This window comes from Pleurodeles waltl, chromosome 10 (genome assembly GCF_031143425.1).
Source record: "Pleurodeles waltl isolate 20211129_DDA chromosome 10, aPleWal1.hap1.20221129, whole genome shotgun sequence".
NCBI lineage: Eukaryota > Metazoa > Chordata > Amphibia > Caudata > Salamandridae > Pleurodeles > Pleurodeles waltl.
Window position 1 is genome coordinate 26850530 of NC_090449.1, and position 12004 is coordinate 26862533.

Consider the following 12004-nt stretch of genomic DNA (forward strand, 5'->3'; position numbering starts at 1 on the left):
GTGCCACAAACCCAAACACCAAAGATACACCACATGCTGCTTTGTGCCAACATTTATTTTCTGCACTCATGGCATGTTTTGAAGCCTGTAGTTTTAGGAGGGGACATTGTTTCCTTGCACACTGGACTTTGTTTTGGGAGACAGTGAAAGACTGATGTAAGTATAAGCGTATCTCAGGGTGAAGACACGAACAGAAAGGAACTGAAGTTGACGCACAGGGCCGGCTCTTACATGTGGCTTCATTCTATGGTGGAAAGAAACCTATGCATAGTCGTAAAGCACCACTTAGATGCACGGAGAAGCACTGCTATAAGAAGTTTCCTCATCCAGTCAGCACCTGAGGAATATTGTAAGGTGAAGAATCTGCAGTTAGAAGTATCCCGCAGAAAAAAATACATTTTGCATATGTGAGCAGGTCCACCGCACTTCATCTCCATCCTTCAAGTCACACTGAACACAGATGCAAGTTAGTTGGGTGGTGCCAAGCAATCTGTCCACATCCCCTCAAACTCAAACAGTTGCACTTACTGCCAGGAAACAGACAACAAGGTCCAACGTCAATGCAATAATCCACCAAACCCTCCATGCAGCAGGACTAACATCAAAAGGACAAGTTACTTACCTTTGTTAACATTCTTTCTGGTACATACTCTACCCAAGGGTCTCCCGGTTATAAGAAGAGACTCCGCACCACATCCGAAGGCAACTGCCATTTGTGACCAACTAGACATTGGAGGCTTAGTTTGTCCGCCTTGGTGTTTAGCCATCCCGCCAGTTCCAGCAATTCCCAGAGGCATAGGGTCTCCTGGCATAGGGTCTATAATCTCACCCGCCCTGTTTGTTGCAGTACCACATGGCAGTGCTGTTGTACAGAAGCACCTACACCTCTGATCTCCACCTCTCTCAAGTGGCTGCTTTAACTCAGAAGCAACACAACAGTCACCACTGCTAGTTCTTGGTGGGGTAGGGAGAGGGGTCTGCCACTGACCCAATCACGGTCCAACAACCACCACTGCAGGTCGTGATTGGAGAGGTCCACCTGATGTACCTACTGGGACTTCAGAACCCATGCATGGTCCCTATAAGCAACTTGGCTTGGTTCAGCAACAGGATGCAAGAGGCCATCATTCTCTGCAGCCTCCAAATCATCTTCTCTGAGATCCAGAACAGAGGGTGAAACATCAGAATCAAAGGCCGCATATCATGGACTCTCCGTTCTGGGGTGGAAGACACAAAACTGCACATGTCCACAATGATTCCAATGACATGCAACGTCTAGGGTCTCTAGTGAGGACAAAGGGGAGCACAGTGAAATGAAAAGGCTTTGGCCCCACTATGAATCACAGACAGCGCATGTGGGCCATCAGGGCAGGTATGTGAAAATAAGCTTCCAAGAAGGTCCAAACTACCATCCAGTCTCCAAGGTTGAGGACAGACCAGACCTGGACCAGGGTGAGCATTTTGAATTTCCTTTTCCGCATGAATGCATTGAGAAGATGAAGATCTAAATTAGGACATTTACTCCTATTATTCTTCGGCACCAGAAATGATCAGGAGTAACAACCAAGGCCTACTTCTGATGTTGAGACCCTCTCTTTGGCTCCTGTGGACAAAAGGTCCTGCATTTGCTGCTGAAAGAGGGACAGATGTTCTTCTGTCAGCTGTTCTGAGGATGATGGACGGCACGGTGAAGTGACAAGAAATGGCAGGGCGTATTCCAGCTGGACAATCTGTAGGACCCACTTGTCCGAAGGTTATCGCCTTCCATCCTGGCAGAAAATGTTGGACACTGCCTCAGACACAGTTACTGTGTACCTCAAAGGATACAGGGTTTGAAGCTGTAGAAGCAGGAGAGGTGGAAGACAATGATGACCCTTGGCCCACGTGGTCTAAAGGTAACGTGGCCTCGGCCATGAAATGTTTGAAGGGTTTGCTGGGCAGGCTGAACTTGCTGGCAATTCTGAAAGCCCCTAAGACAGCATGGCAAAGGCAATACTTTTGGTGTGGCTGAAATGGCAGGGAAGATAGGTCCAAGCAGCACACCATGGCTCGTCTATCCTTAATGCGCTCAAAGGCCAAGTCTGCCTTCTCACCAAAAAGGAGAGAGCAATCAAAAGGCCAGGCCTTTTTGAAAAAAATATTTTTAACTTTTGTTAAATTCACATTACAGTAATGAACATTTTGCAATCTTGTACTGGCTATGCAATCTAATCAAGAGAGTGATATTTAGCAAATGTCAGAAACCACTTATGTAGAACACAGTTAAAGCAAACAGTTCAGTACATTAAACATTGTGATTGGACCACTTGTATGATAACATTAGCTACATCACTGAAGGGAAAAGCACAGCACAAGAGAATCTAAACGCATGACACTGCTTTATGTAGCTGTGGTTGGAGAACAACAGTAGAACAATAGAAAAACATGGTCACTGAGTGAGAGTGGGAGATGTGCAAAATGTGAAGTTATAGGAAACCTTCACCCCAGGATGGGACAATAACCAGTGTGGCAATAATTGGATGTGATTGTGTCTCAGCAGTGTGTGTCCAGGAACCTAAAAAGCACAATGAGGATTACAAGCAGGTAAGTCAAACAAGAAAAGAGAATGACTAAATGAAAGGTTGTGTAGAGTGCGTGATGAGAAAACAGAGAATTGCTTGCGCTGAATCATTATGGGAGATGGTTGGTACCCCCGCAGGACACACTAGAGTGGGGATAATGCCCCCACGACACCGTTACACATCTATTGAAGTAAAGTGTAGTCTTTGACTTGGCAGCGAAAGGTTTCGATGATCTCATCTCTTCATCAGAGGGTATTTCCAGAGACCTGTAGTCTTCTTGTGGCAAAGGAGAGGCTCTCGGCCTCCGTCCAGAATACGACCACTTGCAATCACTGATGGTGGCGCTGCAGCTTTCCAAATGTGTGCTGGATCTCAGCGCTACGGTCAGTGCTAAAACGAGGAAATAGGACATAGCCACGCGGCTTTCAGAGCACGTGTAGAGACCAGGGACAGTGATGTCTCAACTAAGGTGGTTAGTGTGCCACAACAGCGGCTGTAGGTGATCTATAACTGTAGCCCAGTAGGACATTAGTGCAGAGCAGGTCCTGAGCATACGCTGCATATCAATGCCACTGTCTTGCAGCAGGTACAACAGGAGTCCGCTCCCGGAAAGAGGTCATTGATCTGTACGGACGTCGAACAGGCCCTAGGTAGATTGTAACATTTTGTGAGCTTCAGGCGGACATTCCTAGATACCATATGGGAGTGGGTGAGGGTGTGCTCCCATTCAGCATCATTAAGCCTCCTAGTGAGGTCCTCCTCCAACTTAGCACATAATGCATCTAAGGGGTGTTGCCTGTGTGCCAGCCGCCTTATGAGAGGTCGCACGGGCCCAGGGTGTGGAGCGACTGCAGCAGTTTGTGAGTGGGAGTTTCTGCTATTGCTGTCTCTGGTTTTGTATCTGCAGCAGTGCATTACAGATTCAAAAGTGACCCTCAGACACACCGTGCAGTTCCTAGAGCTCTTCCAAGGGGAGAAGTGAGCCCTCATTAATCATTACTTTTGGAGTCCACTCCGAGGTCCCTGCAGCACTGCTCCTTCCATCAGTCGGCTCCAGCCCCTAACCTCACAGGCAAAACCCTGTCCCTGCCGTGCAGCCCACCCTTGCAGCGAACAGGCTCTTGTCACATCTGGCCCACCACAGCCCAGGGACCCCACTCTCCGAGACACAGCTCTTCCCATCAGATCGCAGCCAGCCCTCCCTCTGACCGCCCTTGGACATGGCTCCTTCCATCACACCCCAGGTTACCTTCTCTTCCAGCATCCACTTCTCCTGCTGGATCTCGGCCAGCCTCTGGAAAAGCTCGCAGATCTCATCGTCCGACAGGTCAGCAGGGCGCTGCGGCTGGGCTTGGGGGCTCCCAGTGTTGGACTGAAATCGAGAAAGGAGAACAGAGAGAAATGATGCAGATAGAGGCGCGTATGTATGTGTGTTAGTAGCGCACAGGGATCTCCATCCTCTTCTGTGATAAGAGCTCCTTATGGCCCACAAAAACCATGCCAAGCTACTAGTGCTAATTAAGTAATAGGACCACACCAGAGAGGACACCATTACTGGCTAGTTTATGCACGACTATCAGCAGCCATCACCTCAGTGCATCGGGCTTGGATGCCAGCAGTCATCTCAACAATGCTTGGTTAATGTGACATGCCTCTACCTATGTGAAGCATGACAGCCATAGCAGCAATGCCCCAGGACCAAGTTAAATATATTAGTGATAGTATCCCCCTGTTCGTTTGATCTGTCTCACTCAAATATCAGCTTTCAATATATTTTGAAAGTTCAACCACTTTTCTCCAAGCATCAGCTTTTGAATCCTGAAAATGCACTTTTTCATCTTTATTTAGGGACAGATATATTAACTCAACCAAGCAAAACTGTTTAATTTAGTTGACTGGGCTGCACACAGGAAGCTGGAGAGCTACTCCTTAGAGAAGCCTGGTATAGCACGAACCTGGTCATAAGGCTGCGGAGCACTGCGCATGCTCACAGGAAAGGATATTAGCAGGTGAAGTCTCTGATGGTGACAGACACAGGCAAAAGGTATTGGATGGTGACAACTGACAAGCGAAAAAAACTAGGACTGCAAATAATACAGGAGAGTGGCATCTTTTCCAAATGGCACCGCTGACAGGTCTCGGGAATGGCATAAAAAACAGGAGCATGGGCTGGAAAAAGATCACGCAAGGGGTCTTTGACTGTGCCATCTCCGAGCAACAAACCCTTAATTCTCCCGTCGTCACCTCTTCTGCAAAGTCCTATATTTATCCTTCGATCCATTATTGCGACAGGATTAGTCATTATGATCTCGACATCGTCACAAATGCCTTTCAGTGCTATTTTTTTTATTAAACTGAAATAAATAATGCACCTCAGCCCTAATGTAACTAGTATCATTACGCCCAACTTCTAATATTGCTACATTAATTTAAAGCAATTCATTTTAAATGAATGTTCTTGTCCCTAACAAATTAACCCACAAATTCACATAACAATGTTATTAATTACATTAATTTAAATGACATTAAATTAAGGAGCTTAAGAAATAAACATAATCCTGACACTAACCTTAACTGTGAATAGTGTTAAATCTTTAGTAATTGAAATTACATTAAATGAATTAAAATGCATTTTAGACAGTCTGGCACTCCTTACTCTAACCCTAGTGCTAATCCCATCCCTAACACAACAGTTACCTAATATTTAATTGCCCGAATAAAATGCAATTAATTTGCTTTTCAAAACCCATACAGCCGCTCTAGTATTGTTCCTAACAAACCCCAACAATGTTACAATAGTACACATTCATTTTTACTGCACTTATTTATAAATGCATTTTTTACATTTAAAATGGATACAATACACTTACTTTAGGCCTAATGCTAATCATAACCCTAAACCCGAAAAACCCTAACATTTTTATGATTTCATTGTAAAGGCAGTTTGGTAGACTTGACTTTAAATATATTTAATTACACCAACCTAAATGAAATCAGAGTAGATATGTATTTTAAAAAAATATTGTAATTGAATTACGCAATGAGGCACAACGTAATAGATGAGGCAATGGTGTTGCAGAAGTCAGTGTGTTGAGGGAATTGTGCGAGCAGATGTTGTCTTATAAGAGAGGTAGCTTAGGTCCTGCAACATCCCTCTCACCTCTGGAGGTAAACCAGAGCGGCGCCAGCAATACAACTGAGTACCAACAACAAGCGGTGCGGCATGGGTCCAACTCACCAGCGAAAGAGTGAGTGTGTGTAAGAGTGAGAGAGTGTGAGAAGGAGTGTGGGAGAGAGTGTGTGTGTGTGTCTCTCTCTCTCCTGAGAAACCAGACCATACACAGCTGCATACCTGAGGATGCTGGACAGCCCTCTACTTGGGTAGGAGGGTGATCGCCTGCCACATCTCAGGTTCACACCCAGGTCCAGCTGGTACTGGGCAGGGCACACATCCGTGAACATCAGCAGGTACACTTTTTCAGCAGTTACCGCTGGGGAGGCGACGATCTGATGGGCATAGAGGTTGGACTCTCCACCCACAGAGCACAGACATTGACTTGTCATGGCAAATACGCCGGCGTAATTCCCCTAGTAAGCGAGGTCACTGAAGCCAGCTTTAGCTTCAGAAGGTGACTCCTCAACATTTAGATCCTTGACCTTCTGGTCTTCATGTCCCTGATGGGCACTATGGCTTCCTTGTGCTGCCTGAGACCATGACTAGAGAGAGATGGTGCCACATATGCCCATGGCGGCCGCTGTGGACAGTAAATGAAAATGACCTTGACTGTCTACCCCCAAACATCCACCATGAAATAAGTTCCTCAAATAGTCCCTCTTCCTCCCCAGTGCAGAACACAGCAGGGGTGGGGGGTGTAAGGGACCGAATCAGTCGAAGGATGGTTCAGGAGCACATTTACCGCAAGGTGGCAGCTTTGAATAAATACTTCATGTGCACTCATCACCGCCCCTCCAGCCCTCACTGAGAACAGCAGCCAAGGAAAAGACTCCCAAGCTGAAAATGTGCAGTAGGGCCAACCTGGTGTCATCTTGGCCATGACAATCAAGTCAGCGGTAAGTAGCAAAGGTATTGCGCGGACACCATGTGCCGCTCTGCAGATTTCCTGCACTGCGCAAAAGCAGCAGTTGCCATCTGACCACAAGTGGAACAAGGCACCCGTCTGACAAGTGTAAACCAGGCAGAGTGACACAAGTTACTGTCGATTCCAAAGAGATTGCACCAAAGGATTGTGCAAAACAAAATTACACCCTGTAAAGTGTTTTTGTGAGTGCAATACATTTCCTTTACTCCGCAAGATACATACACATCTCCAGACGACATGTACAGATATTTACCGTTCTGTGCATTTCATAGTGGCTTGCCTAACTAAAATGTAAACATACATCTAGTCAGTTAAAAATTCTTATGGAAAAGGTCAGTACTTTAAAAAAGCAGAGAAAATATGACTGGGAAAGGGTTAACAGAGTGAGAGAACATGAACTCCTTACTTCTCATCAACTAGGTTCTTGGGATGGAATTTTTCAATGAGTTCAACATATTTTATCCAGACTGTGTGGTGTGCGCCAAATTGTGTCCACCGCTTTTTTCTATTTCATAACTAATTTATTTGTAATTATATAAAACTGTAAAAGCTAACAAAGAGTCAGACGTGAAACACAAGAATCTTTACAAGCAGCTCTAAAAATTGCATTGATTGATTCACAATCCTTGAAGGCTACTGTTTTGCATACAGGCCAGTGTAATTCCCCAAGCAAAGGCTCTAGATCAATATTATTTAATAGCATTCGAGGCTGTCAATAAGCATTCTTTGTCAAACTCCTTGCTATTGTGGGGCCTCCTGTTTCCTAGCAATGCTAGCATTTTGAGTCTCAATTCCAAGCACTGACTTAATACTGCTGACCCATTCTTTCCACACCACTGACCTCAGGATTGAAGCCCCTTCCTGGCGGCCACTGTGCCTGCCAAGGCAACAGCTGAAACTCTCAGCTTTCAGATGAGCATCTCCCAAGCCCCTGGCCCCAGCCGGGGAAGGGTTACGAAAATTATTTCTGCCCTTCCTTATTCTATAAAAACTTGTATGGCACTCTTGCATCAGACAGACGCCTTTACTTCGGTGGCAGACATTTCTCTGCAGGGCAAAGCGGTTCCACCAGGCACATGGATTTCTGATGGGTATACAAATGTTTTCCCGACTAAAGAAGAATTGCGTGGCACTCTATAATGTATTGCAGTATATCATGAGTGGTCCTTCAACACAAAATCCCAAATACATAATGATTCAGTCAAGATGTGCCAAATTGGGCTTCGTGAATGCATTATTCAGGACAGCCGTGTCCATGGGAGCGAAGCCCGCCAGGTTTTCAGGAAGTCCACATAAGGTAAATGTGCATGGAAAGAAATTCAAGGGAAACCCTTAAGAGAGGCAGAAAAACGTGAATCGTCTGGGCCGACTGCACCCACAAAGGACATGTCCATCGCTTTTTTCTTCGAGGGTGAAACGGGGAATCAGATCCCAGGGTGCCTGAGGCTCTCATGCATGCCTCAACCCCCCCAGATCAGCAGACCCCTCCCTGTGTCAGTCTTTGGTAAATATGAGATAGAGGGCGTGCCCCGTATTACAAAGGGGATCGAGGCCAAAAAACAAAGGAAGAAGGCACAATTAAAAAAATACAAATACATTGTTGGGAGGCAAAGCTGGTGTAATTTATTTAGCATTTATATGCAAATGTGCAGCAAAATATGAAAACGGCCTGGGTTAAACTGGCACTAAAGGGGTGAATACGGAAAGAAAAGACAGCGCTTTTTGGAGAATGCACAAACGATGAAAAAACAGAAAGGAAAGGGGAGCGGTGAGGTAGGACGGGGGGAGTCTTGGGGGGCTGTGAGGGTCAGCGTACATGTCCACACAGTAGGAAACCCTTAGTGTTATGGTGCCTTGAGCCCAGGGGTTCATCGTCGCCCCCCCAGAGCCCACAGATGCATCATCTAACTCTAGTGCACGGCTCCCTTTACCTAGTAGCTCTGCTCCAGGGCTGGAGTTTGATTTTGTAAGTCGTGGAAGACTTTGTTGAAAGCAATAATAGTTTAATGAACTGTTGACAGCCTGTAAAAAACAGAACCTAAATGTTCATTTATGTTAATAAATGTGCTCTTGGTGCATATGTTTTCAATGGTAAACTGCTGTTTTCAACGCATTTTTCATCGCCAGACAGTTGCGCGTGTGCTTCGATGCTCCCAGATCAGTGGATGGATATCAGACTGAAATGTTTGTCTTGGTGCCAACCCCGGGGAGGCTTCCGAAGAACCCAGCTTATTAATTAGTCAAGGAGGCCGTCATCTTCGCAAACAAACTGACTGCTAAGAAAGCAATCAAACTCCGCAGCTAACATTTTACGGCTGCTCTTCGCATACAATTATGGAAATAATAAATAGACACACCATCATTAACGCGAATTATGTGGTTTCAAAGCGCTGCCTCAAAAAAGAGCCTCATCTGGCGTACAGATTGCATGTTTGTCTATTGTCACTTCACTAACAGCAGAGCTTTGAAAAAAGAAATGGTGAGAGAAAAACGAAAAGTATTGACAGGGAAGCCACAAAAAGTAAACGAGTCTGACATTGTTTCCCACATTGTGTTGATTCACAAGAGGCTGCTCTAGCACACAAACCCGAGCTTCCGATCCGAACCCTTTTTTTAAACAATTTTAAAGCAGCTTTGCTGGGACCATTTGCAGTAAGCAGATAGGCCTGTAGATGAAGCCTTGTGCTGAGCTGGGACTTAGAGCTGGGTGCATTGTTGTCAGGCCCGAGTCTACCACAGTTGCACAAATGAGCACTTGTACTTAAGGTCATTTATTCTGTAAGTATCTGTTCGTAGCGTGTAGTGCTGTAGATTCACCTTCTTTGCTTTTTCCTGCTATCTTCTTTTCGCTCTGGACATTTCAGGTTGTTTTTGTACTAAGAAGTTTTTTATTAAGGAGGAGTGGAGTGAGTCCTCCCTTAGTGCACAATGTGCATGGGCTTGGGTCCACTCTTAGATTGGTTTCATCCGCCATCGGGCTCGGACGTAAAAATGAATGGCTCCGATACTCTTGTGTCTCTGCATGGAAGTGTCAGGTCTGGTATTGTCTCGTAAGCCTCAGGAAAAAAATGCATCAAACCCATATATCGTGCCTTCAATCAAATGACTAAAAGTTTCATTAAGATCTCACCCATGATATGGTTGGAGGTAAGGCACACAAGGCGTTTAGATTGGGGCACGCATGAAGGTACTGTCAAGAAGCAGAAAGAGGAAAGACAGGGTAAAATCTTCCAGATGTGCCCTTCGTTTCCACTTCTGGGCCTGCTGCTTAGAGTCCTTTAAGTTTGAAGCAGCTAAGAAATGTTTCTTGTCCTGGGGTGTAGCTTTATAGCAATACCAGCCTCATTACAAGTGAATCTTCTCTGGGGCGGGAAGAACACGATTACTATCTCTTTAATACTTTCCTGCACATTTGTCCAGTGCTGCAAAATAACTCCATTTATTCACGACTTTGGGACAGCAGTCATTTTTTTTCAAGATAGGAATCTAGATCTCGCGATACAGTTTTCATGCAGAGATGGAGCCCACAGAACACTAACGCAGGGCCTTGGTCGCCAACGGTGTTAATATCTCCCAGTGTTCAAACTACAGCGACCATGACAGTGGCCACAGTGGGCACTGAGCGCGTGACCCCCAGAGGTCTGAGGCTGAAGAAGCCCCCACTAGCACTAGAATAAGGAAGGAGACGATGTTAGGGTAACACCGCTCTACTTCATGGTAAGGGGCTCATTTACGTCAACTTACAAATGTGGCCCATGGTCACGAGCCAATAAGCATAACACCGAATGAAGATCGCTGGGATAACACTTGCACATCTGTACAGGTGTTCTGAGATGCTAGTGTGTGTAGCTAATCCGAATAAAAGAGACAAGTGATCATCTTTGCTTGCCTGTGATGCAGATGTAGTGACGTAGCTGGCGCTAAACAGCTCCACAGGGTGAAAATGCCCTGGCACGTGACACTCCTGGGTATACATGTTTAAGGGTATGGTCTGAGGACTTTGGCTATTTGGGAAGGAATGGAATCTGCGAGCTGGGGCCTCAGGTCTTAACATCTTTACTGCGGCTGAAAAAAGAAACCTGAGTTGGACCCCACGGGATGCACATCTGCTGCAGTGAAGATGGAAGTCGTGAAGACCTTACCTCGTCACCTGACCTCCATGGAACACACCACGTCCTCCCTCTGGCAGACGTAGACAGCCATTGAAGAATACTGGCTTTCGCAAGTTTATTCTCCAACTGGTGCCTTCTACAGCTGAGTTTGCAGTCACTGGTGAGATCTTTGGGTCTTTCAGACACGCTCTATGTACAGGACTGGGGTGGAGAGGGTCATGCTTCAGGCAGAGGGGTTCAAGGTTTACCACCTGGGTTGTCATTATCATATCCAGGATCAACCAACCGAGCCCTGAAGAGAAACCAGAGAGGACACCTCTATGCAAATCATGAACAATGCTTCGCCTTGGGGAAGAAGGCCTGGCTGTGGTCAGACTCTCCGGCTCCTGTAAAGAAAGAGCTCTGGCTGCTCAAACTGTGGTTTCTGTAGTATGGGCGTCCATGCCTTCATAATGCAGAGGTCTGTGTAGCTCCAACAGCACCAAGATAAGCTCTCACCTCGCAGGAGCATCCTGAGAAGAAGACGTTGTTTGGTATCAACGACTCTCTTGGGGGCGCTGTAAGGTGACATCTGTCCCTGGCTGTAAGCTGACATCTGTCCCTGGCTGTAAGCTGACATCTGTCCCTGGCTGTAAGCTGACATCTGTCCCTGGCAGCAGACACGGCAGAGGCATGTTGTAGACGGTTGGGTGTATCTGTGCTCTGTATGGCCAGCAGAAGGCCAGCCAAGAAAGATAACTCCTTCCCTCTACCTTCCCACCTCTTCTACCAGGGCCAAGGGTTCACTCTAGCTTACCTTGTTGCTGCTGGGCGCCGGGCTCTCTTTCATCAGCTCCCGGTAGCTGAAGGAGGAGACGCTACTGCTGTCGCCGGTCTGCGTGCGACTCGGAGAGCTGATGTCTGCGAGAACCAAGTCTTCAATCCCTGGAAGACGAGAAAGATGCAAGATCAGAGGCTGATCAAGAACATGCAGGAAGAGGTCAGATTCAGACTATCAGGACAAAGTTCAGGCAGCAATGTGAAAACGAGGTGATGGGACTGCACGCATGCAACACTGCATGCCACAGATGGCCTGGTCAACGCTAAGGCGTAAAGAGACCCCAAGTCAGTCAAAAACTAAATAACGATCTGGGTGACTAGGATTACCCGCAGTCTGGGAACCTCAGTGACATGCTGAGGTCCTGAAACTACATTATTTAACAACAAAACTCATAGAAGGGCTCGACTACAG

The 12004-nt window shown here is 46.3% G+C and overlaps 1 protein-coding gene across 2 annotated transcripts in view; it reads right to left on the bottom strand.

Moving 5' to 3' along the window:
• The window catches only part of GRIPAP1 (GRIP1 associated protein 1), a 485545-nt gene that overhangs the window by 170872 nt on the left and 302669 nt on the right, over positions 1–12004 (bottom strand). For both annotated transcript variants that reach the window (XM_069209507.1, XM_069209509.1), the window contains 2 exons: positions 11570–11697; positions 3811–3933 (listed from right to left, as the gene is read on the bottom strand). In XM_069209507.1, coding sequence (XP_069065608.1) covers positions 3811–3933; positions 11570–11697 — 251 coding nt within the window. The remainder of the gene's footprint in view (positions 1–3810; positions 3934–11569; positions 11698–12004) is intronic.